Raw genomic sequence first — 26,994 nt, 5'->3', positions numbered from 1 at the left:
ATCAAATTTTTCTTCGAATATAACATATTTTTTACTTTCAAAAAGAACTTCAAAAATATTTCTACACTCATTGGTATCAATTATATTATATATTACATTTTTTATTTTGATATGCCATTTAAGTTTTGTGTCATTACAATCAAATAATTATAGTATTTGTATGTCAATATTATACATATCTTCCCCATTGAAATCAAAAAAAATTTTTTTATCAATATTTATGACTTCTTCTTCTTCTTGACAAAAAATGGAGAGAATTAATTTTTATAAAAATTATAAAATAATGATAAATAATTTGATAGTAAAAGTATTAATAAAAAATGTTTTTAATATTTGTTTGTTTTTTTATTAACATTTAAAAAAAATTATACATATATTTTATATTCAAATTTTCAAAAAAAATTTCTAATACATGGGTGACTCTAAAATTAAGCCATTATTAATTATGTTAAAAATTCATCCCATTTCAAGGGCTATCAAATGACTACAATGGCATATTCAAATTCTTAAAAAAGTTTTTTTTTGGTCGCATTTTTAGAGGTAAAATCAGAAATCTAGAAAATTTTCAGCCAATTTTATATCTCTAAAAATAATAAAGTTATAGTTATGAAAATTATTAATCTAGAATAACTTTTGATAAGAAATCGAATGAAACTAGTCCCATCTTCATTGGGTCATTATTTGCTGAGATACTGAAAAGTCCGGAACAATGAATATTTTTGAAAAATTTCCGCCTTCTGTCATATCTCGCTTCAAAATCAAGATAAATACAAGCAGATTTCTGCAATCGACTTCTAATAAGTTTTCATATAGGGTCTACCTTCAAAATTTTTTTATATCTTTAAGTACTTGCGAGATATAAAAAAATGGTGACAATGGATTACGCGCGAAAAAGTACCAAGCATAGTATTTCAAGAACGGTTGAAAATTTAAAAATCTTTTCAACGTAGGGTATGCTTTAAATTATGAAAGAAGCACAGCGCAACAAGTTTCATAGCTCTGCGACGTCATTAACTTGAGTTATCACTAGATTCTTAAAATTTTTTTTTAAATTTTTTTTCTTATCATATCTTCATTTTTAGAAGTCCCATGAAAATAAGAATAGGCTTAATGAATTTCTCGTAAAACATTGATCTAGAAACAACTGTTTATTTTTAACATTTACAATATTATCATTAAAGTCGAGATACACAAAAAAATATTCCTCAATTTCGCCCTTCAACTTTGAATCCTTATAACTCCTAAAGTTTTAATTTTGGTATATTGTTGATTATATTCAAAATTCATCCCGTTTCAAGGGCTCTCGAATGACTATAGTGGCATATTCAAATTCCATAAAAAAAAATTTTTTTAATTTTTGTTAAAAAAATTTTTTAATTATTTATTTGTTGTTTTGGTATAAAATTTTTCATTAAATCAACATTGTAATTTACATAAAATAAAAATACATATGTACAATATTCAATTTTTAAAAAAAAATTTCAAGTTCGTCAGTAACTTAAAAATTAAGCCAAAGTAATAAGTACAATATGTTATTTAATTTACACTTTAATTAATCTTTTATATACAGAAAACAAAACAATCACAAAAAATTTTCTTTTTTTTATGCTTTATAATTATATTTTATAAGAATACATTTATTCTACTTATAACATTTTTAAATTTTTTAAGCACATTTTAAAAACTTTATTGTAATAAACAAATTTGTTTATTTATAAATATATATTTTAAAAATATTCTTCTCATAATAACATTTCTAGAATAATTTTTGCTATTTTTATTTCTGGTATAATTTGCTTTATCTATAAAATATTTTACATTTTTGTAATTTTAAAAGTTTATATATCTATTTTAGTTTAAAGTATGTAAAAGTATTGCAATATTTAAATTATATAATTAAAATTTGCTTATCTTTATTTTATCTTTAAACTTTATATACATGTATATTATATGAAGCATTAAACTTTTCATAATTTATAGATTTTTTTTTCTTTTACATTTAAAACCAGAACTAAACATTCAGTATAAAAAATAGTTTTGTTTTGTTTTTATTTATTACAATAATAAATAATAAAATTAACAAATATTTTATCATTCTAATTAATTAATCATATTTTTTTATTTTAAATCTACTTTTTGTCTTCATCTTAAGAACAAATAATCCCTTTTTTTCGGTACTTATTTTATAGGAAAAAAAATATAAGACTGCAAAAATTATTTCTTTATTATTATTAGAAAAAAATTAATATTATTATAAATTGTAACTAATAAAAAAACGAAAAAAAGCATAAAATAATAATATTGTTGAATTTTTATTACTTATATTATAAAATATCGCAAAAATGTTAGAGATATAAAAAATACTTATAATGTAGAGAATAAAATTATGCATAGGCAATTTTTTTTTCATAAATGCTATTTTTTAAATGTTTAAGAATTTTTCCACCTTTTTTTTGATCTTTTAATTATTAGAACTAACTTCAATATTAATTTTTAAAAAAAAAGTAACATTGAAAATGTTTCTACCAACTTTTTTTACATTTAGATCGAACTTTGTTCAAAATACAATGTTGCAGTGGATAAGAATTCTGAAATATATGATGCAATATTTATAAGAGAAGACATAATTTTCTAGTAAAAGAATTGAACTTGTTTTGATAAAGTTTTTTTTAACCCAGAAAAGTAAAAAAATAATAATAATTTGAAAGAAGATTTTTTTCATACAATTCTCAGTTTTATATTTTTTAATTACATTGAAAATCAAAATTCATCAATGGTGAAAAAATATTTTAACATTAAAAATTAATAATGCGGAAACAAAATTTAATATGAGAAATAATAAAAAAAAAACAGTAATATACGTCATCACATTCATTTACATAACTCTGCAACTTTCTCTTCCCTCGCGAACAGGATCAAGTTCTTCTGTAGAGGTACTTTTTCCATCATAAAAGGCAACAACTTCATCATTGGAATCAAACAATTCAAGTCTAAAAGCGTCACCAAGAATCCACTCTTGATTCTTCATAACAAGATTACTTGGTGGATTGTGTTTGAATCCAGCATTAGCAGAATAAACTGTCACAGTACCATTGGAAGGTAATGGCTGCTTGTTTGTAAATTTATAAACAACATCTTTTTCAAGTGATGCCAATCTAAGTTTGTATCCCTCTAAAGAAATGCTAACTGTTCCTTTATTTTGAATTTTAATAAAAGCACCTTCAGTATCAACCTCAGCAATTTCTAATGGTCCAAAAGATTCGGCAATAATGCTATAGTTTTTAACAACGGTTACTGGTTCGTTATTAATTATTTCAATAACTTGTTCGACAGGTTGTCTTTCTTCTAAACGTGGTCTTTTCACAGATCTTCTCTCAGTCCCAAAAAAATTTCTTAGAACACTTCCAGATAAAAAAGATGAAGAAGCATTGAGATCCTGTCTATTTGAAAGATCAGCAGAAGAAACATTGGTTATATTCAAACGGGTTTCCTCACCTTCCAATAAATGACGATAGGCATCTAATTCAACATCGAGTTGAACTTTAATATCCATGAGATCACGGTATTGTTCCATGAGATTTTTAATTTCTTGGTCCATATCATTTATTACAAGATCTTTTTCAGCAATTCGTTTGTTCATTTCAGAACGAAGTCCAGCTACTTTGTCTTCACTTTCACTTAATCTTTGTTTAAGATCAGAAATTGTTTTCTCCATTGTTGATTGCGAAGATTCAAAAGAAGAAATTCTTAATTTAAGATGAGCGGCTTCTTCTGTAGCTTTGGCAGAATTTTCTCGAGCGTGTTTGACTGCTTCATTAGCATCGTTTAACTTAGAACGATACATGTTATCAATGTCTTGTCTACTAGCTTGGAATTTATCTTCATAATCTTTTCTAAGAGCATTCATTTGTTCCTCAAATTGTGATTGATATTTATTTTCAGCATCTCTATGAATAGCAGAAACATCTGCAATTCTAGTTCTTTTTATTTCTGTTATTTCAGATTGATAAGCTTTTTCTGCAAAAGCTAACTTATCTTTAAGATTTTTAATTTCTCCTTCAAGTGCCTTAAGCTTAACCTTTTGCTGATCAGTAAATATCTCACCATATTCAGCTTTGCTTTTCCAATCATTTAATTGAGAAGTTGTATCACGAAGTCTAGCCTCAGCACGATCTCTTTCAACTGCCAATGTGGCATTTTCTCTATTTAATTGATCAAGTCTATCTCTAACATCCTGGAGTTCATTTTCCAATTGAGTGCAAATTTTATCATTTCGCGAACTGTATGATGTTTCAACTTCTTGAAGTTTCATTTCAAGTTGAGATTTGTCATTCTCCAAGCGTCTGACAATCTGAAAAAACATATAATTTATTATACAAAATAAAATCGTATATCAATAACATACATCAATGTAATTGGCTAATCTATTGTTAAGATTACCTAGTTCATATTTTTCTTGAACACGAGTCCGCTTTATTGGAGAAGTGGTAGTATTCATGTTAGCTTTTGAAGAAGAGGTGGACTCATTTGTAGCGACAGATGCTTCACGAGTAGTTTTCCTTGTACTGCGTTTAGCAGGTTTTCTGGGTGTTGCAGTTGACATATCTTAAAAAAACCTTTTGAAAAATAATAAAATGTTCTACCAAAACAAAAGTACTATTTAAAAAAAAAGTATAATTAGAAATTAAGTAACTAAAATAAAAAAATATAAAATAATTAATAATAAATAGTAAACATTAATAGCAAAAAAGCGACATTTCATAAATCTTGTACGCCCCGAATTACTTAGGCAATTTAATGAGCATTTATATGTAAATAAAATGTGTGGTCATTAGTAAAACGGCGCAATAATTTTCCCGCCTGACCTAATACAAAGGTAGGACTATATGCAACAATTTTAATATACTTTTGTAAAATTTAAACACAATCCTACCGAACACACAAAAGGTGACTTATGTCCAATGCAAAATACTTTGTTCAATGCACTAAATAAAAAAGAATAGTATGTTCTGCTAAGAATTTCATTTGGGGTGGGCGTAATTCCACATTTTCCCTAACTGAGATCTCCAAATGTGAAAATGATTTGGAAAGACATATATTTATTTGAGCATGGGAGGAGTTGTACAAATAAACGGCAAAGTTAGAAAAAAATTTTTCTTTTTTTGTGATTATATCAGTAGAAAATTGAAATGTATATTTTAGAAGAGAAATGAGAAAGTTCAAATATATATTGTATGTTTCAAAGTTCCTCTATCTTTTACTATTTTAAAATAATATTTAATTTTAAATTAAAAGATAGTTTTTACATTTATATTTTTTTTAATTTGAATTATGAATAATGAATATTGTTATAGGAAAATTTCTTTTTTATAGGACTTTCTGTCTTATCATGTTTATGAATCATCTCTTACTTTTTTTCTTAGCTATTAGTTTTACTGTTAAAAATGTAGAAATATCTGACATTTAATTTATTCTGATGTTGAGTTATAGAACACAAATAGTACTTTCAAATTTTTATAAATTTTTTTCACATACTGAAGCTATCCATAATAAATTCATTAAATTTTTTACATTTAACAATTACTCTTTGTCATTTTTTTTTAATAAATATACAAATTATTGTGTGATAAATTCATAAAAAATTCAATGACAAAACTATAAACATAAAAAATATTTATCATAGTTTGTTACTTTTTGACAGAAGAATTACCATTATTTTGGTGCAATTTTTTTAATGTAAAGGTACCCTAATCACGTCTTATTTAAAGGTCAACTTATTATAAAGTTAAAAAAGCGCTATGTATAATTAAATGAAGGTTGAAAATTTTTTTATATTTATACTTTTACTAAACTAATGTAAAGTCAAAACGAATTAATGTAAAAATTTTTAAAGGCCACAAATATATTATTTAATATCTTAAAAAGGTACATTTTCTTTGAATGTGACAAAGTTATTTACTGAATTAGAAATAAATTTAGACATTATTAATTTTCTTTTGTCAACCATATTTCCTAAAACTTTAAATTGATCTCGTAATTTTTTTAAATTGAAAAAGTATAAAAATAATCTTTTACTCAAAAAACAATGTTCTTTTCATTTTCGATGTTTTGTTTATACAATTATATAAATTTCTAAAAAAAAAATTCATTGTAAATGATATTTCAGATAACTTATAATGAGGAGAAAAAGATCTTATATCAAACGATGATTGTAAATAAAAGTGCATTCATTAAATTTTAAAAATAGAACAGCAAAATTGTTTTTAAGTACTTGACTGATGTCATTTTTTGTTATCAAAGTCGTATCCTGATTATATTATCTTTCGTGACAAGACAATTTGAGCTTTACGTTGCCAACATGACAATATATATATTTGCATCTTTGATTCATTTGTCGTTATAAGTATATAGATATATACAAATAATTATTATTTAAAAAATATGAGGTTAGATATGTCTATTTATCCTTTACTTTCTATTTTTTTAATTTTTTTGTCTTTATTGGTTCCAGTAACTTATTCAAAAGAAGAACAGAAACCAAAAGGGCCTAAAGTTACGGATAAGGTATGTTGATGGTATTATTAATTTTATTAAAAAAAATTTAAGGTTTTTTTTGACATTAAAATTGGTGAAGAAAAAGTAGGTAAAATAGTAGTTGGATTATTTGGAAAAACTGTCCCTAAGACTGTTGCTAATTTTGTTGAACTAGCAAAAAGAGAAAAAGGTGAAGGATATGTTGGAAGTACTTTCCATCGTGTCATCAAAGATTTTATGATTCAAGGAGGTGATTTCACAAATGGAGACGGTACTGGAGGTCGTTCTATTTATGGAGAGAAGTTTGCTGATGAAAACTTTAAATTAAGACATTATGGACCAGGATGGCTTTCTATGGCTAATGCCGGACCTGACACTAATGGATCACAATTTTTTATTACAACAGTTAAAACAAAATGGCTCGATGGTCGTCATGTAGTATTTGGTAAGGTTCTTGAAGGAATGGATGTCGTTAGAAAGATTGAAAACACTAAAACACTTGCAGGTGATAAACCTGAACTCCCTGTTGTTATTGAAAGTTGTGGACATATTGTTGTTGAAACTCCATTTTCAGTTGAAAAAGAGTAGATTTAATTAAAAAAAACTTTATATAATGAAAATATAGTTTTTAAATAAAAAAATACTATAGTTTTTCCGTCTCTATTTTAATAGTGGGGCATAAAATCTCATACCTACTCTGGACCAATTTTATTTCCCGATTTTGTGGAAGCGATTTGTCCAGACAATACTCATTTGTTTTATGTAAAATATGTTGAAGTGATGAGATTGTATTACAGACGGCTTGTTGTATATCATTACCTAGAATATCCATCCAATTAATGAGAAGGCTAACAAAAACATCTCCAGTTCCTACACAATAAATATCTATTTTATTAATTTTAAATCTGTATCTTTCACATTGACCATTTTCGGTAAGTCTTGATGCATATGCAAAGAAAATATTTTTGTCTGTTGGGTGTTCAACTCCACTTGAAACTACAACACATTTAACACCATGTTTTGTGTGAATTACATTGATTGCCTTTAGACAATTTTCTTCAGAGTCAATAGGTATACCTGTTAATTCACCTAATTCAAATGCATTTGGTGTAATAACATCAGCAAGAGAGATAATCTCATCTCTGTATACTGGCATTAATTCTTTGGGTGTATAATACTCACCACAATCACCCATAACGGGATCACAAACATAAATTAATTCAGGATTTACTTTTTTACATTCTAAAACAATTTCTTTAATTTCTTTTAAAAAATCAATCTTCCCAACATATCCAGTTACAATATGACTGTATTTTGTTAAATTATTTAATTTTAAACCCTCAAATAAATCTTTTAAATCATTACTTGTAAGTCGTTGTCCTTTAACATGCTTATATCCTAAAAAAAAGTTATGATAACTTATAGATGGAAAAAATATTTACCAGTATGATTTGAAAATTGAACAGAATTAATAACATCAACTTCAAATCCATTTAATTGTAATGGAAAAACTGAACATTTATTGCCTGCATATCCACTAACAACATGACTTTGTATACTTAATACACGTTTAGATTGTCTTATAGTTTTTAAACGGTCTATTGCTTCCATTATTATCTATAATTATTGTTTTAAAATAATAATATTATAATAAAAATTTTTCACATGATAAAATAAATGTTAAAAGTTATTATATTGCAAGATATTTAATAACAAATTAAAGACAACCTATTGTTAAACTAAATGATAATTTATTTATAGTAATTTATTGCTATTCAATTTTTAATCTCAAACTTTATATCTTGATTGGAAAGATTGTGGAGACCAATGTTTTAAGGAATTTAAAATTTATTTATTAAATTGTGAGATAAAAAAAATAAATATTAATGAATTAGATTTTTTTGGATATAATTTATCTTATCATTAATTTTATAATAATAAATAAAGTAATATTTACATGACTAATTTTATAATCTGTTTTATTAAAATTATTAATTTATTCTGTTTTTAGTATAACTTTTTATTCTATACAAAATTTTTATCATTTTATAAAAAAGTTAACAAAATTTAATAAAAAAATCAACATATAAACTATACAACTCACTTTAAATGTAAGTTTAATTAGGATAAAAACTTTTTTTTATTATCATTAGTATAAAATATTTGATACAAAATAATTATTTTTCCTACAACAATATTTTTATCATTCTTATTTGATAAATTTAAAATAGTTTTTTTTTTCAACTTTCCTATTGATAATTATTAAAAGAAAACTATACATAAAATTTACATAAAAATATGATCAATTTAACCTATAAAAAATTTTTACAATTTTTTAATAACAAAAATCATTTTTCATATTTTTTACAAATATTTATAGTAAAAAAAAATGAATTAAAATTTATGAAACAATAATTTAATAAATAATATTTATTTTTCCTATCAAATTTTTTTTTATTAAAAAAATAATTTTATTTAACTAAGAAACTTTAATTTTTTATTGTTAAAATATGATGTTAAATATGATATGATAATTTTTAAAAAATAGTTACACTTTTGTAAACTATTAATATAATAATATATAGAGTAAAAATAGTTTAAAAATGAATAAAAATATATGATATGACCAAAAATTTGTGATGCCACAAATTGATAAAATACAGTACTATAAAATTTTAGTAATTATTAAATATAATCATATATATTTTAAAATATTTGATAAATAAATTTTTAAAAAGAATTTTTAGATAAGATAGTTAATAAAATATAATTATCTTAAAAATTTAATGTCAACAATTTTTTTTTAGATAAAAGATAAAATGAAAAGATTAATTAACATAGATACAGATCAAGGTAATTAATTATTTTTTATCATAATATTTTTTAAGGTTATAAGAAGGGCATTGAAATAGCATCGAGTGTATTAAAAAATAATGGTGTTATAGCTATTCCAACTGATACTATTTATGGTATATGTTCTTCACTTTCTAATACAGATAAAATATATGATATTAAAAAAAGAGAACATTGTAAACCATTAGGTATTTTTTTACCAAATATTGAAGCTATTGATAGAGTTGCAATTGTTCCAGATTCATTAAAATTATTGGTAGGTAAATTATTACCTGGTCCAGTGACATTATTATTTAAAAGATCACCTTTATTACCAAAATCATTTAATCCTGGAATTGATAAAATTGGTATTCGTATACCAGAATCTAAATTTGTACAAGAATTGGTAAAAAATTTTGGTGAACCAATTGCTCAAACTTCTGCAAATAAATCAGGTGCAACTTCAAATCCAACATCTATTCATCATTTTTCAGATCTTTGGGAACATCTTGATTTAATTATTGATGGTGATAATCAGTTTTCTAATGATAATGATGAAATATTTCATCCCGGAAGTACAATTATTGATTTAACGGAAGTTGGATATTTCTCTATTATTAGAAATGGTATAATAAAAGAGAAAGCAGAAAAGATATTAATAAATTTTGGCTTAAGTAATATGAAAACAAAAATTGGTACGATCAAATAAAAATATTTAATGCATTAATAATATATGACAATATTTTTGTATACTCTAAATCATATACATATTTAATTTATATATATATATATATTACTGTTTGTTTATTTCATGATTTTTCATCCAAATTCACTTTAATAAATTGATCCTCTTATAATGTATTTAAAAATGCTTTAAATTATGACAAATTGTAATAAATCTCTATAATGATATTGTCTGCCTTATCAACTGTCGATTACCTGACTTTTATAATAAACTACTCTATTTCCTATACAAACATTATTGTAGTTGACAAGATATAATATAATACTCATATTATAATCATTATTTTATTATATATTTCTAATATCTTATATATTTTTTTAATTAAAAGTTTAATTTTTATAATTTATAAAAAATTAACAAAAGTTTTTTAATATACAATAATTATAATCTTTTATTTATTATTCTTATTTTTTTTTAATTATTGATTTAGAAAAGAATAAAATGTCCGTTGATATTGTACACATGTGTAAACTATTTGAAGAAAAATATGGAACCAGACCGCAATGGAAAGTTAGATGTCCCGGTAGAGTTAATTTAATTGGTATGTTTTATAAACTTTTTTGTTATCTCATCAATTTTACATTATTTAAAATAAAATTAATATTTTGAATTAACGTCAATAAAAAAATTTTTTTTTTTCAATAAAGTTATATTTTTTATGTGATAATAAAAAATATATTTATTAGGTGAACATATTGATTACTCAGATTATTCTGTTATCCCAATGGCAATTGATCGTGCAATATTCATACTAGGAGTTGAGTGTAATGAAAATACATTAGAAATTGCCAATGTTGAAAAAGAAATTTATCCAGAGAAACGATTTTTATTAAATGATATAGAAAAATGGCATGGATGTAATAATCCTACATGGATTGATTATTATCTTTGTGGATGGAAAGGAATAATAGAATTCTTAAGTGAAGGTGATGATTGTAAACTTAAAGGAATGAAATTACTTGTATGGGGTGATATACCACCATCATCTGGTGTATCATCTTCTAGTTCAGTTGTATGTGGATCAGCTTTAATGACATTAGCAATTCAAACAAATGGAAAACATTTTGAAATTATTAATAAAGGAGATTTTGCTGAACTTTGTGCAAAAAGTGAAAGATATATTGGTGTTGAAGGAGGTGGAATGGATCAGGCATGTGAAGTTCTTGCACAAAATGGATATGTTTTAAAAATAGATTTTAAACCTTTAATTGCACGTCCAATTTCATTACCACAAGATGCTATATTTGCTGTGATTCATTCTGGTTCAAGTCATAATAAAGGATCAAATAATTATTATAATCAACGTGTTGTTGAGTGTCGATTAGGGGCACAAATTATAGCAAAAAAAGTAAATTATAAACATTGGATGAATATAAGAACACTTGGACAATTGTCAAAAGAAGTTTTTAATAATAAATGCCCAAATGATATGTTTAATGTTGCGTTTGAAAATTTAAAATCTGCCAATGATGGTAAATATACAAGAGAAGAGGTAAAAGAAATTTTGGAAATTGATGATAGTACACTTATCTCAACTTCTCTTAATTCAAATACTACAGAAATGAAAGAATTTGTCATAACACCACGTGTTTATCATTGTTTTTCAGAAGCTAATAGAGTTATTGAATTTGAAAAAGCATGTGAAAGAAATGAAATATCATTAATGGCAGCATTAATGAATGAAAGTCATAATTCATGTAAAGTATTATATGAATGTTCATGTGAAGAGTTAGACTCAACAGTAAAGATATGTCTTGAATCTGGATTTTTAGCTGCAAGACTTACTGGTGCAGGATGGGGTGGATGTGTTATTGCACTAACGACAATTGATATGAAAGAAAAATTAGAAGAAAAGGTAAATATTTTATTTTGGAGTCATCCATCTAAAGGAATTGATTTAACAAATATTTATGTTGCCTAAATATTATACTTTTTACTATATATTTGGTCATAATTATTTAAAAAAAGCTTAACTTTATTAAAAACATTAAAAATACTTTAAATATCCATATTTAAAGTTTCAAATGGAAATCCCAAGAGTTGGGAGCAGGTGTTTAACAATTATTTTATTTTTTTATTTTTTCCACTACATGCCAACAATAAAAGTTTTTTCAATTAAATTTTTTTACAGTTACATTAAATAAAAATTAAAGGTTCCACCTCTTTCTTTCACTAATTTGTCATTAATTTGCTCCATATGGCAATATATGATGAAATTTATAGTGCCACTCCTTATCATTTACTATAAATTGAAAAGCTTATTTTAACTTAAAGACAATTTTTACTTTTTTTCGAAAGAGTTTAGTAATTGATACAACTAACTATGGCTACTAATTACTATCAAAATATTGTAATCTTAATTTTAGCTATGTTTATGGTAATTGTTGCACAAGTAGCAAACTCAAAACCCACTAAAATTGAAATAGTTGATGATGCTTTTGGAAGACAGGATAGATCTGACTTCAGGCCTCTTCAGGTAATAAATTAATTTTAATATCTATATATATATTATATTTTTTTAGTTTGGTAAAAGACAAGAAAAAAATTTTAGACCACTTCAATTTGGAAAGAAAAGTGTTTATAGACCATTACAATTTGGTAAAAGATCATTATTTTCGATAGGATATGATGAGTCAGGTACTGATGATGATACATTTTTTATTCCTGTAGCAGACTATTGAATTTTATCTAAAAAAAAACCACTGATTTAATACAATTTTCTTAATATTTTCATTCAAAAAAAAAACAAAGAACTTATTACAGTAAAAATGTCAAAATTTGTTTAAAAAAACTAAAATTTTTTTAACTTAATCATCAAACAAAAACTATCATAAAATTTTTTTATTGTGATAAATGAAATTAATTATGCTAAATAAATATTTTTTTATACATCATTCATTAAAAAAAATTTTTTTTTTCAATTATTTTCACATTAAAATTCGTAATATTTAAATATGTTTTTTTCATTATATTAATTTATTAATCCTTTTTTATCGTACATATTCAGATTGATATTTTACAAAGCTCCTGAGAGATTTTCTTGTTACATTATTTTTGTTGTCTTTATAATTGCTTAAAATAGAAATAGCTTTAGAAAAAAGAATATTTTTAATTTAATAGATATTTTTAAAATTAAAAACATTTTATTCTTACACTTTTCGGCAAACAAGATAATAAATTTTATTTTATGATACGTATTATTTTAAAGAGAATTCTATTATAGAACTTTAAATAAATTTAGATAATAAATATTTCAAATTATTTTAAAAGTATATGAACAAATTTGAAAATTGAAATTTAATTTAACCTTTTTAAGTTAACAATTTTTTGATGAAAATAATTAAATAATTTTTGGATTTTCTATTAAAGTTCGATGATGTTATATGATAATAAAATTATCACAGTATATTATCTAAAAAATATTTTTTTATTTTATTAATTCTAAAATTTATTTTTTATTTTTTTTTTAAATTAACACATTAACATAATGTTATTATTATTTTTTTTATTGTAATAGTAGCAATATAATAAATAATTTATTTTTAATTAATTTGAAAAAAAAAATAAATAAACAATAATTTAAATATCAATTTTTCAAAAAAATATATTATAAAGGTATCCAAAGGATTAAAAACATTTTCTGCACATTTATTTTCATATATTGCGTGAAGAATAAAAAAATGGAAAATAATAATAAATAATCTTATCAATTAATTTTTTATGATAATAAAAAAAACACAACAATAATTGTAATTCTCATAGAATTGACACAATTAAAACATAATTTTTGCTATTTTACTTTTATAACATGCAAAATTGATTATAACTTTAAACTGTCTAACCTTGAGATAGTGGAATAATAATCTTTTCATAATTAAAACATTTATATACACATTTTATGTTCACTATTTTATTCAATCTAAGAAAATGAGTTTTTTAAGATTATCAATTGCTTGTACTTTTTTGGCTGTATCTTTTCATATATATCAGGTATTTTTAATATTTTTAAAATTATATATATATATATTTTTTTTATAGAACCAAGTAGATTGGTGGATTTATATTCCAGTCATCTTGTCTACTGTTCCATTAATTCTATTTTACTCTCCAACATGTAAAATTTTTAGAATGATATCATCAATTATTATTGTTTGTGGAACAATACAAACAATATTTTTAACATGGATTATTTATCATTTTATTAAACTTTCATCAACAGGAGGATCTTTAAATGAAATCAAAGAATCTAAATATACATTTCCAATTGCTTTAGCAACATTGTCTAATATTTATATACGTTTAACAACATCACAATCACTTGGATGTTTTGGTTTAATTAGAAATATTCTTCTTACCGTTTTTGGAACAGTAATATTTTTATGTATGACAGTATCATTATGTTCTTATGATGAAACATTACACCATTGCAATTATATTAAAATAATTTAAACATTTATTAAATAATTTTTTTTTAACATCAAAAGAATTATAATTTTTTTTTAATAGAATAAACAATTCTTAAAATACTTTATTTTTAACAAAAAGGACACATAACTTTGAGTTATTTTGTAGCTAAAGAATTTCTTATTTTTCCATTTCAAATGTTTTATATTTTTCATCTAATTCTTGTATACGTATATAACCATCTTCACCACCAGTTATAACAATATCTCCTTCTGGATGAAAGACAAGAGTATTAATAGGACCAAAATGTCCTTTAAATTTAGCAAATTCTTGTTCATAGATTAAGTGATACATACGTGCTTCAAATTGTCCTGAATTAGTTGATGTTTGGGTTACATTCATAGCTTCCTCACCACCACCAAGAATGATATGATCACGGGTAGGAGATATTGCTGCTGAATTTACTGGTCTTCCTGATCTAAATGATTTCAATAATTCAAGAGTTCTTGCATGATAAACTTTGGCAGTTTTATCAGTAGAAGAAGAAATAAGGAAATTTCCATCTTTTGATAATTGTAAATCTGTTATATTTCCAGAATGTTCTTTTGTACTTTTTAAAACTTTTGTAGGATTACGAATATCATATTGTTCCAATGCACCATTTGACATTCCAACTGTAACAACATTATCCAATTCAGAAAAAATACAAGATTCAGAGTCAACGTCAAATTTTTTAAACAATACAGAACCTTCTTCATAATTTTGACGTTCAACAGTTTGATTTGGGTCACGAATATCAAAGACACGCAATATTGATGGATTTATTTGCATTTTTTTGGTTGTATATGCTGCTAAATTTCCACTATATGAAAAAGCACAACTCCTCGTTGTAACTTGATTTGTCATTGAAGTAATTTTTTTTCCTGTACAAACATCCCAAATTTTAACTGTACAATCACCAGAAGATGATAATAGTCGCCTTGTATCCCATGTTACATCAATATCCCAAACAGCTCCTTCATGACCATCATATGTTCCAAGACGTTCACCATTATCTGTAAACCAAACACATAAAGTACGATCTTTAGCTGAAGTAAATATGAGATCTCCTTCCAAATTGATGCGAACACGTGTTAAAGCTCTCTCATGTCCTTTAAGAAGAAGTGGACGCATTTTAATTTCAATCTAAAAAAATAAATAACATCAAAAATAAAAAAAATATAACAAGATTTTAAAAAATTATAAAATATACGTAAGTCCAATTTATGCTATAAGGTCTATTGGGAAGTAAAGGCGCGGCGCCACAATAATTGTGTTGTTTCTTAACATTATATACAATTTTCTTTCTTTCTTTTCATTTCTGGTCATATTAAGCTACTGTATAAAAGAAAATGTTAAATCTACGTGACAGAATAAAAGGTAAAAATGAAAACAAAGAATATACAAGAACACGTATTGAAGTACGAGATAGGTTATTGGCTGGAGGTAAATTAAAACATATATTTTACTATTCTTCAAATATATTTTCTAGAGATGAATGATTTGCAGCAAGCTCTTGCCAAAATGCCATCATGCAGCTTATCATTTCCAAATAATAATAATTATGAAATGAGTTTGATTATAACACCAAAAGAGGGTATGTACTATGGTGGTACATTTGAATTTGAAATTACGGTCCCTATGGAATATAACAATGTCCCTCCAATTGTAAAATGTAAAACACGTATATGGCATCCAAATATTAACGAACAAGGAGCAATTTGTTTGTCTGTATTACGGCCAAATTCATTAGATGGTCATGGATGGATGCCTACACGAAGGCTTATTGACGTTATCCACGGACTAGACGCTTTATTTGGAGATTTAATTGATTTTGACGATCCATTAAATATTGAAGCTGCGACACAATACCAGAAAAACATTGGACTTTTTAAAACAAAAGTTCAAGATTATATTTATCGTTATGCGTCTACAAAAACGCCCAGATTTCATTAAATAATATGTTTCATGTGTTTTTACTAATAAAATACTACCCTGCAAAGATGTTATTTTTAACTGTGTCTTTCGAATAGATTTGTTACTTCTACACATTGGAGAGATATACCTACAGTTGGTAAAATTCTCAACATCACTATTTTAAACTTTTTTTTTTTAAATTATGTTCAAAAATTCTATTATTTTTCTTACAAAATTTCATAGAAGAAATATATCTTATTCAATAATAAAAAAAGCCATCTTTTCAAATGAATTTTCTTTAGATAAAGAATGGCATGAGAGACATGATAATATGAAAAAATTATCATTAGGTGGAGGTTATGAATGGATTGCATCTGTACAAAAAAAGTTTATCGGAGGGGGTAAAGCAAGGTTGGTATTATTTATTTATTTAATAAATTTTTTAGTGCTGTTGATGTGGATGCTGCTGCTTGTGGAGCTGAGGAAAAGGATCAAATTGATGATATATTACAATTAGTTTATAAATTACGTCATACAGATAATGCATCAGATTTTTTACCTTCAACTGAGTATGCTGTTTTACGTTTACTATTAAAACATGATCAAATATCTGATTTATTTAAAATTTTAAATGATCCTTTAAATTATGGAGTTTTTCTTAATGAACATATTGCCTGTCTAGCTATTAATCGTTTTATTGATAACAAAGAATATAGTTCAGCAGCAAGAATTGCAACTATTGTTATGCAACAAGAAATGTTTGATTCACAACTTCTCAATAAGTTGTCAATTTTTTCATTAATTAAATTTGTTGAATTACCAACTGAAGAAAGAAAAATGGGTCCAGAATTGTTAGCTGTTAGTGAACCTTTTGAAGAGGATGATGAATCTCCCACTTTCCGGTATCCATATTTAAAGAACAATTGGAATGATGGTCATTTTGACATTAATGATAGTGATTTATTAGTTTCAAAAAGCTTAGAATGGTTTAGTAAAGTTGTAGAATACAAAGATCCAAAAATGAAAGAGTCATTAGAACTTATTAGCTATGCTATTGGAAAGAAATATGAAAAATTAGAAGAATTTTTAAAAAAAGATACACTAAATTCTATTAAAGAATCAGCTTTGAATATTGTAAGAACTATTTGTAAAGAAACTTTACAAAGTTTAGGAGAAGAAGATGTTGATGTAAAGAAAAAAGATATACTAACTGGGTTAATTTCAAAAATTGGCGATGGCATTTCTGAAGGTGACTTATTAAGTGATGAATTAATGAATGATTTTAAAGTAATACAAAAAGAAGAAGAGACAAAATTAAGTTCGATGCAAAAGGATTACTATAATGCATGGAATAAACGTCGTGAAGAACTTTTAAAGAGTCAAGCAGAAAGATTAAAATTACAACTTAGACTTGAAGAAATTAGTACAAGTAGAAAAGAGTTAAGTTATGAGAAAGAACTTTTGTTCTTCTTTGAAAACCGAACAAAATGGGAGCTTAAAGCTGCAGAGAAGACAAAATTACTTGAAGAAATGAAAGCGTCATCATAAATAATAATTATCATATAAAATGTTGTTATCTTATTTTTAGGTAATATTATTAGTTAATTATGTATTAGTTGTTTTCATATATTTTATTAATAACTTTTATTATTTATAACATTGGTTATTATCCTTTTTATTTTTATAATTGTTTATTGGTTACTAGAATTTATTTTTATTTTTAGAATATGTCTGCCAATAGAAGACCAGGTTATTTATCAAATGATTGCATTGCAACTATAAATTTTAGTATGTTTTCACAAATTACTTGATAATATAAGAATTTTTAGTATCTGAAAAAATTTCGGAGTCACTTCATATTCTAGATCATGATCCATCTCTAGCATTATACCAAATGCAAGTTCACATTCATAAGACATTACCAAAGATAACATCAAGGAAATATAAAATGATAAAAATTAATGAACAATTAGATGGAGCATGTTTTGACATAGATAATTCAAAGGAGTAAGACTATTAAATTTTAATAAAATGATCTATGATTTTTACTTTTCAGTGCTGTTAATTGCATGTTAAAAACATCGCCCTGTTTACAACGTATGAAGAATAAAATGAATGAATGTCTGTACTTCAGTCAACAGTTAGATTATGAACATAAACGCTTAGGCTACTTGCATAATTGTGATAATAATATTCCAAATGATACATTGTCAACAACAACTACTACTCAATAATTATAATGTCGATTAACATGAAAAAAAAAGACTAAAATAGAATAGAATATTGCTAATTTTATCTAGAAATTCTAATTGTCTATAAATTTGATCTCATATAGCATAAAATGATATTTTAATAATAAATGATTACATATTTTAGTATTTTATTCGTCTAATAATATTTTATAAATTTAACAATATCATTTTTTTAATTATAGAAAGGTGTAATTATTCTATAAACTTTCCACAACTTTTAAAAATTATTTTTTAATTATTAAAAGAAAATTAATAATAAAATTACAAAAATAAAAATACGATTAAAAATAATTATAATATTCGATTGTATTAAATGATTCAACCCATGTGACTTTAATACGCTATAAAACTTAACAATAAATATGTACATCTATTTAAATGTATCATATATGACATAAATTATTATATTATAGATGATACCTTTTATTTTACGACTGCTAATAGTTATTTTATGTACTTGTCAATTTTATTTACATGTTAATACACAATTACTTCCACCAATAAGAAGAAAAAGTGGAGATGTTTCATTACCAACATTAGAAGAAATTTTAAAAGTAGTTGGGACTTCAAAAGTGGAAAATGATGCCTGTGAATTTCAAATTTATGGTGTAGAAAATGTCTGTGATGAAAGAGATACAAAGAATTATTTTATATATTGTACAGGTAAATTGATGCATTCAGTTATGTATCATAAGTTATTTAATGATTCCAAAACATTTGTTGACAAGCCATTAAAATATAATCCCAATAGAACTATGACAGATTTTTTAAAGCAATTTCCAGAGGCAGTTGAAAAAATTGATAGAGATAAACTTTTAGATTTTGTTAATAGATATTTTTATGAAGAAGGTCATGAATTAGAAAAGTAAGTATAATGTTATTTGTATCCTATCATGTTGTAGTTGTACTTCAATTATTGACTGGTCTGAAAAACCAGAAAAGTTAATGAAGATCAATGATGACACTTTAAGAAATTGGGCATTAAAATTAAATTTTATATGGAAAAATCTTTGTAGAAATGTAAAAAATGATGTTAGTATTAATAATGAAAAATATTCATTAATATATATACCAAACAATTTTATTATTCCAGGTGGTCGTTTTCGTGAATTTTATTATTGGGATACATATTGGATAATAAAAGGATTACTTCAATCTCAAATGTACAAAACTGCCAAAGGAATGATTCAAAATTTTTTTTATATAATTAAAAAATATTCATTTATTCCAAATGGTGGTAGAATATATTATTTAAAACGATCACAACCAGCACTTCTAACATCAATGGTTGATGAATATTTTACAGCAACCAATGACATTGATTTTCTTTTTGATGCTATGCCAATTTTAGAAACTGAATTGTCGTTTTGGGAGAAGAGACGAACTGTGAATGTTACTGTAAATGGAAATAATTATGTTGTTTTTCAATATCGTGCTGATAGTAATGTACCCCGACCGGAAAGTTATTTTCAAGATGTTAATACAACTAAAAATATTAAAGGATGTGATAAAAAAAGAGAGATATGGAAAAGTATTAGTTCAACTGCTGAAAGTGGTTGGGATTTTTCAACAAGATTTTTATCAAATTATTCTGAGTTTTCTTCTTTTCAAACTACTGATATTGTTGAAGTTGATATTAATGCAATATTATGTAGTATTTATGGAACAATATCTAAATTATATAGATATATGGATTATAGTGATAAAAGTAAAGAATTTGATGAAAAATATAATAAATTTATGAAAACATTTAAAGAAGTTTTTTATAATCCAAAAAGATTTGGATGGTTTGATTATAATATTAAAAATCAAAAATATAACTTTGAATATTATGCATCAAATCTTTCACCCCTTTATTGGAAATGTTTTGGTAGTGATGAAGAAAAAAATATTCCATTATTATATAAAAATTTAGAATCAAAGGGTATATTTAATTTTAGGGGTGGATTACCATCAAGCTTAATTGATTCAAAGCAACAATGGGATTTACCAAATGGATGGAGTCCAAGTAATCATATGGTTATTATGGGCTTAAGTAGAATTAATAATACTTAGTATGTTTTATAATAATAATATATTATTAATATTTTTAGTTTACAAAATGAAGCTCTAAATTTGGCAAAACGTTGGATTCTTTCCAATTATCGTACTTTTAAAAAAGAAAAAGCCATGTTTGAGAAGTATAATGTTGTTAGTGAAAGTATTGGACGTGGTGGTGGTGGTGAGTATGACGTTCAGGAAGGTTTTGGTTGGACAAATGGTGTTATACTTGATTTATTAACAAAATATAATAATAATTTGACTATAAATGATTTAAATGATTTGTGTGATGTACTTTATCCAAATGATAAATGTAATTTTACTATTACCAACAATTATGTTAAGCCAAAAAAATCTTTATCTATAGGAATTTTATCCTTTTTACCCATATTGTTTGGGTTAAATTTTAATTTTTAATAATGCTATAGAAATGTTTGAAAAAATTTTTATGATATAATTATATATATATATATAAAAATTTTAAAAAGTATTTTTACAAAATGAAAATTGTTAAAATGTTTTATGTATATTTTGATAACAATTATTTTTGTTTTTAGTAATAAAAAAAAGTTGAAAAATATGACTATTTTTTTTACATAACTATACTTTTAAAATATTGAAAAAAATAATTTGTTGAAAATTTATTAATAACATAATAGATTTTAATAATTTATTACATTTTTTTTTCAAAAGCAATATATTAATATTTAATAAATATATTTAAGAATTATGAAAAATTTATTAAAAGATTGTATAAATAATTGAATTATATTTAATATAAAAATAATTATTTTCAAATAAATTTATTATTGTTAAAAAAAGTTGATTGATGTTTCTAAATATTAAAGCGATATTATCATTATTTTACTTTACAGTATTTTTGCTAATATTAAAGTCACAAATAATATTATCATTACCTAAAAGTTATATAATACGAGATAATTGTTTAAGTGAAAATAAAAATAATGAATATAATTGTGATAGAAATGTAACAAATATTACAAAAAATTATATTATTTATTGTTCAGGAAGTTTACAGTTAAATTTATTATATTATAAATTATATGATGATCCAAGTAAATTATTTAGTAGACCATTAAAATATGCACCACAAAAAATTGCTAATATTTTTTTTGATAAATTTAAATTTATTATTGATAGTATTGATATGAATGATCTTAGTGATTTTGTTGAGGAAAGTTTTGAAAAAGAAAATTCTGAATTGAAACGGTAAGAAATTTTGTTAAATTATTTATTATTATTTTATAGATGTGATGAAATAGAAGATTGGTCTGAAAATGTAGATCAAATATTGGCAATCAAAAATGAAACATATAGAGAATGGGGAAAATTTTTACATAATAGGTGGAAAAATTTATGTTATCAATTTGATGAAGATGTCAAAGATCATCCAATAAAATATTCATCAATCTACCTACCAAATAAATTTATTGCTTCTGATATAATTCTTGAAGGTAATAGATTATGGGATACATATTATATAGTAAAAGGATTATTAGCTTCACAAATGTATGATACAGCAAAAGGAATGATTGAAAATCTTGTACATCTTGTTGATATTTATGGATATCTTCCATTTGGATATCGTATATATCATTTAAAAAAAACAACAATACCTTTACTTACATTAACTGTTAACCTGTACTATCAATGTACAAAAGATTTAGAATTTTTAAAAAAAGTATTACCAACTTTGGAGAAAGAATTTTTATTTTGGGAAAAAGAAAGAAGTGTTAATATTCAATTAAATGGAAAAAATTATACAGGTTTTCAGTATCGAACATCTTTAAATGTTCCTAGATTAGAAAATTTTTATTCTGATTATGATATGGCAAATCATTTAAAAGATTGTGATCAAAAAAGAGATTATTGGAGGAAGTTACAGACAATCTCTGAGAGTAGTGAAATATCTTATAGATGGGTTAATTTTAATAATTCTATAAATGCTACATTAGATACAAATATTTTACCTATAGAATTAAATTCAATATTATGTAATGCTTCTGGAATAATAGCAAATTTTCATAAACTTACAAAAAATATTAATAAATTAAATATATTCAAAAAAAAGTATATACATTTAAAAAAATCATTTAAAGCAATTTTTTACAATACTGTTGATGAGATATGGTATGATTTTAATTTAACAACATTCAAACATAATAAAAGAATTTATACATATTCTTTTTTTCCTGTATTTTTAAAATGTTATGATAAAGAAGAAGAAGGAAATATTGTATATATGTATGAAAGAATAAAAAGGTTAAAATTTCACTTTTCATTTGCAGAAATGAAGGAACCATACATAATGAGAACAACTCAAAATGAACATGAAAATTTATATTATTCAATTAATCAAATGATTATTGAAGGTCTATTTGAATCAAAAAATATTTAGTAAGTAATTTTTTTTATCATTAAATAACAATTTTTTAGTCTTATAAATGAAGGAAAAAAAATAATGAATCGCCTACTGGAGAGAGGTTATAAATTTTTTCAAAAATATTATACATATTTTCCTGGAAACAATTCTACATCATTTGAAAAAAAACGAGCTTTAAGTGAATATGGATTTGTTAAAAGGTTATCATTAGCCAATGGAATTATTTTAGATTATTTAGTAAAATATGGAAATGAGATACAAAATGATTCTAATTATAATAATGAAGAAAAAATTATTAATAAAAAAAATATAACTTTGGTAGATTCTCGATATTCTGATAAATATGATATTATATGTACAACAACAAAACCAAAATGTCCATCAGTATCTGTTAAAATTGGAAAAACATTTGGAGATACAATTTATATAATGATTAGTCAAATATCTAAGATGTTATCAAAATTTTTCATTTATATTATATAAAAAAATTTAACATTTAATGATTAAATTTTATTTATATTAAAATTAGCTAATTAAATAAAATAGTTATCACATAAATCAAAATAACTTACTAAAAATATATTTCGTTAGACAAAAAAAAAATACATCGAATTAAGTTATAATTAAAAAAATAATCAAATTTAATGATAATATGTTTACAATTCATCTTCGGGTAAATTATTTCTATCATTTGAAAAACATTTTTCATTAGAAGGTAATTGAGTTGTTGTAGAAAAAGAAATTGTATTTAATTTTAGTAATATTATAAGTTGAAGAATTATCAATATACCAATGGCAAAAATTATAATATTTTGTCTAAAAAATAAACTTGATATATCATTATTTTGATGTTTTATAAATTCTATGGTTGAATTTTTTTTTAATACAGATATTGGTTGCTCAAAATTTTGTTCATTTTTTAAATTTTCCTTTAATTTACATGTTAATTTTCTTTCAACTTTTTTATCATCACTCGACTCTTGCCATATTTTACCAAAATCTTCAAATTTTAAATTATCATTAACAGCTATAGCCATTAACAAAAAACGATCTCTGGAGATGGATGTTTTATATTCATTTTGTAGGTAAAGTCTTATTATTTCTTGACTATTTGGTTTAAGAATTCCAGTTGATGGGCGAACTCTAAATTTTTCAGGTGATGTTATTCTTATTTTATAAAATATATTTTGATTAGATACATTTTTTATAACAATAATTTCAACTAAATCATTTTCATTGTCTACTGATTTGAGAGAAATAGTTGTTGAGGGACTACAAAATATATATATAAAGTTAAAAATTATTAACATACCACATTTGTATTATATCACTTGTAAACCACTCATCTGGAGGTGCATTAATTTTTTCCTCAACTAATGGTTTTAGATATAATGGAATATGATTATTTTTTCTAACAGAATTACTTCTTGGTGGTACAGAAGGTGGTAATTGTCCTTTTGAATTTTTTAATCCTATTCTAGAAGAATTTCTATTATTTTCAAAGTTACCTTCACTTGTTTGTGAAGATGTCATTAAATTATTACCATCTGAAGACATAACTAATGGTGACACTCTTCGAACATCCTCATCATCATCTCCACCAAATGAGACTGTCTGTAAATTATTCATAATCAATATAAAAACATGAAAAAATAAACTAACTTTACGGACAAATGATGTATTTAAGTGTGGTTGTTGTTCCAAAGTAGATGTTTCATAGTATCCCGAGTCTGTTTGACAATCATGGGAAGATGTATATTTGGCCATGTCTTCCATATTAAATTTATAATTGTCCTAAACAATATAAAAAAAATATTATTTATTATTGATTATTAAGTATATTTGTAGTCTGATTATAATTTTATTATAATTATAATTATATATATATTTTTTAAAAAAAGTAATATGATAATATAAATACAAATTGATTTGAACGATTAAAAGTAATAGAACTATTGTTAATCAAAAGGTACTACTAATAAACTTATATATATTTATCGTTAATAATCTATTTAATATTTTTAAACAAAATAAAGTTAAGTTAGTGTAAACCTTTGACACTTTTATCTTGTTTAAACATCTTTAAAACTCACAATACTTCCTTTAAGCTTTTCAGAAACTTCTTCTTTTTTTTTAACAATCAAATACTATCTTATAATAAATAATAATAATATAAAGGAATTAATCTATTGAAAAATAATAAGATCTCTATTATTTTAATTTTTATTTTAATATGAAATAAAACACTTTTTATATATTTAAAGTAAAAGTTTAACTTACCTCACCCCCAAAAGATGTTGGAATATATTTTTTGGGTAAATAATTATTAATTGTCTCACCTGAAATTGTATAAAAATTATCAATTTGTTCTTTCTCAAAAGTTGATTTAATAATTCTCCAAGTTGATTGCATCAACAATGATGATTCAAATAAATATATAGATTTTAAATAATTTGGATAATAATACTTAAAAGCATTAAAAAGAAATTTAAAAAAATCTATATTCTAAAATATTAATTGATTAATATAATTATTAGTATTTTAATAATAATTACCAAAGTATAAATTGAGGCTTGATACATATTAACCATTAATGCAATGGGAGCTCCTTTTGTCATAAAATAGTGACGTTCAAGAAAAAAAATTGTTAATTTTTTTATTATACTTTCTGATTGATTATCAAAGCGTGTTAAATTAATCCATACTATAATAATATATATTGTTGTTATGGAGAAATATAAAGCTTACATATTTCATTATTATTATTATCAAAACCATGAAAATACATTAATTGACTTTCTAGTAAAGATTTAAATTCAAGTATAGACACACCTGTAAGAAATTGTATATATATATATAAATTGATAATAAATGATGGGTAACATATGTATGAATAAATTATTTTTGTTTATTTTTCATTCTAAACTTTGTTACAACTATAACTATAATAAAGTTCAACTTTTTTTTTCTATGATAAGTATAAAATATAAATAAAATCTTAAATTTTATTTGATAAACACATACGTTTAATATTTATATTACTTCTCCATTTTAATGCTTCTAAAAGTACAGCTTGAGTAACATCTAAATCATAATTTCTACTAATAAGTGTATTTTCTAAATACCAATCATTGTTTAAAATTATCTCTCTATCACTTTTATTTGCTTTAATAAATGCTGGATTCTATAATGATAAATTGATTATAATTTGTATATACATAAACTTACATTAATGATATTCTTTTTAAGTTCATTAATGTTATCATTAGTATTTTTTTTAATTTCCATTATTAAATTTATCACGTATAATTTTCTCACTAACTTATTTTTAATAATAACATTTTAAAAAGTTATTGATAAGTAATATATGATATGCTTATAATAAAATATATATCTTTGCATACCAAATTTTTAGTTTATTTAAATTGATTTTCTTTACTTTTTCACAACACTTAGCTGTAAGTCAACAATGAAATGTGAATTTAAGTAATGATATTTTAAATAATTTTTTTTTAAATAACTTAAAAATTAAATTTTAATTTAGCAAATCATTATAAATAAATTAATAAAAGTTTTATTTATTTTAAATAATTATTCTGATTATATAAATATATAATTATATAGTATAAACTTTGAATTAAATAGTAATTTTGACAATTATATTTATTGAGAGTTGATATGTCATTAAAAAAAATATATATATATATTCAAAATTAGCTATTTTAATGTGGCAAATGGTATTTTTTCAAGAAATAAAAAAAAAATTAAAAGTATGAAATATTCAAGGATAATTCCATTATTGTTATTTTTAAATATTTTTATAGTAA

General features: G+C 23.4%; 12 protein-coding genes across 12 annotated transcripts; 8 read left to right on the top strand and 4 right to left on the bottom strand.

Annotated features, from left to right (window-relative positions):
* Positions 1-2,875: 2,875 nt before the first annotated feature.
* On the bottom strand, positions 2,876-4,603 carry SRAE_2000181100 (Lamin Tail Domain domain and Intermediate filament protein family-containing protein; the record flags this gene model as incomplete). Its single annotated transcript, XM_024652805.1, has 2 exons — positions 2,876-4,351; positions 4,406-4,603. 2 exons carry the CDS (start codon positions 4,601-4,603, stop codon positions 2,876-2,878), a joined length of 1,674 nt encoding a protein of 557 aa, XP_024506346.1.
* Positions 4,604-6,441: 1,838 nt separating this feature from the next.
* SRAE_2000181000 (Peptidyl-prolyl cis-trans isomerase B) lies at positions 6,442-7,166 on the top strand (the record flags this gene model as incomplete). The annotated part of the gene is made up of 3 exons (XM_024652804.1): positions 6,442-6,564; positions 6,607-7,118; positions 7,160-7,166. The coding sequence occupies 3 exons, from the start codon at positions 6,442-6,444 to the stop codon at positions 7,164-7,166; spliced, it is 642 nt and encodes a 213-aa protein (XP_024506345.1).
* An 11-nt stretch (positions 7,167-7,177) lies between these two features.
* SRAE_2000180900 (Pyridoxal kinase) lies at positions 7,178-8,145 on the bottom strand (the record flags this gene model as incomplete). Its single annotated transcript, XM_024652803.1, has 2 exons — positions 7,178-7,932; positions 7,977-8,145. 2 exons carry the CDS (start codon positions 8,143-8,145, stop codon positions 7,178-7,180), a joined length of 924 nt encoding a protein of 307 aa, XP_024506344.1.
* A 1,208-nt stretch (positions 8,146-9,353) lies between these two features.
* SRAE_2000180800 (N-acetylgalactosamine kinase) lies at positions 9,354-12,032 on the top strand (the record flags this gene model as incomplete). The annotated part of the gene is made up of 4 exons (XM_024652802.1): positions 9,354-9,387; positions 9,423-9,992; positions 10,542-10,652; positions 10,798-12,032. 4 exons carry the CDS (start codon positions 9,354-9,356, stop codon positions 12,030-12,032), a joined length of 1,950 nt encoding a protein of 649 aa, XP_024506343.1.
* A 453-nt stretch (positions 12,033-12,485) lies between these two features.
* SRAE_2000180700 (Hypothetical protein) lies at positions 12,486-12,792 on the top strand (the record flags this gene model as incomplete). Its single annotated transcript, XM_024652801.1, has 2 exons — positions 12,486-12,587; positions 12,634-12,792. The coding sequence occupies 2 exons, from the start codon at positions 12,486-12,488 to the stop codon at positions 12,790-12,792; spliced, it is 261 nt and encodes an 86-aa protein (XP_024506342.1).
* A 1,246-nt stretch (positions 12,793-14,038) lies between these two features.
* SRAE_2000180600 (Hypothetical protein) lies at positions 14,039-14,560 on the top strand (the record flags this gene model as incomplete). The annotated part of the gene is made up of 2 exons (XM_024652800.1): positions 14,039-14,101; positions 14,150-14,560. The coding sequence occupies 2 exons, from the start codon at positions 14,039-14,041 to the stop codon at positions 14,558-14,560; spliced, it is 474 nt and encodes a 157-aa protein (XP_024506341.1).
* Positions 14,561-14,695: 135 nt separating this feature from the next.
* SRAE_2000180500 (Eukaryotic translation initiation factor 3 subunit I) lies at positions 14,696-15,688 on the bottom strand (the record flags this gene model as incomplete). Its single annotated transcript, XM_024652799.1, has 1 exon — positions 14,696-15,688. One exon carries the CDS (start codon positions 15,686-15,688, stop codon positions 14,696-14,698), a length of 993 nt encoding a protein of 330 aa, XP_024506340.1.
* A 218-nt stretch (positions 15,689-15,906) lies between these two features.
* Positions 15,907-18,019, top strand: SRAE_2000180400 (Ubiquitin-conjugating enzyme, E2 domain and Ubiquitin-conjugating enzyme/RWD-like domain and Ribosomal protein S27, mitochondrial family-containing protein; the record flags this gene model as incomplete). Its single annotated transcript, XM_024652798.1, has 5 exons — positions 15,907-16,000; positions 16,047-16,482; positions 16,588-16,628; positions 16,774-16,858; positions 16,918-18,019. The coding sequence occupies 5 exons, from the start codon at positions 15,907-15,909 to the stop codon at positions 18,017-18,019; spliced, it is 1,758 nt and encodes a 585-aa protein (XP_024506339.1).
* Positions 18,020-18,198: 179 nt separating this feature from the next.
* Positions 18,199-18,705, top strand: SRAE_2000180300 (Protein MEF2BNB; the record flags this gene model as incomplete). The annotated part of the gene is made up of 3 exons (XM_024652797.1): positions 18,199-18,259; positions 18,301-18,478; positions 18,528-18,705. 3 exons carry the CDS (start codon positions 18,199-18,201, stop codon positions 18,703-18,705), a joined length of 417 nt encoding a protein of 138 aa, XP_024506338.1.
* A 431-nt stretch (positions 18,706-19,136) lies between these two features.
* On the top strand, positions 19,137-19,861 carry SRAE_2000180200 (Trehalase; the record flags this gene model as incomplete). Its single annotated transcript, XM_024652796.1, has 3 exons — positions 19,137-19,588; positions 19,626-19,755; positions 19,817-19,861. The coding sequence occupies 3 exons, from the start codon at positions 19,137-19,139 to the stop codon at positions 19,859-19,861; spliced, it is 627 nt and encodes a 208-aa protein (XP_024506337.1).
* Positions 19,862-19,884: 23 nt separating this feature from the next.
* On the top strand, positions 19,885-23,650 carry SRAE_2000180100 (Trehalase; the record flags this gene model as incomplete). Its single annotated transcript, XM_024652794.1, has 5 exons — positions 19,885-20,777; positions 20,817-21,054; positions 21,803-21,993; positions 22,033-23,181; positions 23,221-23,650. 5 exons carry the CDS (start codon positions 19,885-19,887, stop codon positions 23,648-23,650), a joined length of 2,901 nt encoding a protein of 966 aa, XP_024506336.1.
* A 173-nt stretch (positions 23,651-23,823) lies between these two features.
* SRAE_2000180000 (MSP domain and CRAL-TRIO domain and PapD-like domain-containing protein) lies at positions 23,824-26,455 on the bottom strand (the record flags this gene model as incomplete). Its single annotated transcript, XM_024652793.1, has 8 exons — positions 23,824-24,439; positions 24,480-24,781; positions 24,830-24,961; positions 25,448-25,672; positions 25,723-25,871; positions 25,916-25,999; positions 26,192-26,351; positions 26,396-26,455. 8 exons carry the CDS (start codon positions 26,453-26,455, stop codon positions 23,824-23,826), a joined length of 1,728 nt encoding a protein of 575 aa, XP_024506335.1.
* Between the last annotated feature and the right edge of the window lie 539 nt (positions 26,456-26,994).

This window comes from Strongyloides ratti (genome assembly GCF_001040885.1).
Source record: "Strongyloides ratti genome assembly S_ratti_ED321, chromosome : 2".
NCBI classification, from domain to species: domain Eukaryota; kingdom Metazoa; phylum Nematoda; class Chromadorea; order Rhabditida; family Strongyloididae; genus Strongyloides; species Strongyloides ratti.
The sequence above is the reverse complement of the archived record's forward strand: the minus strand, read 5'-3'. Positions and strand labels throughout refer to the sequence as shown.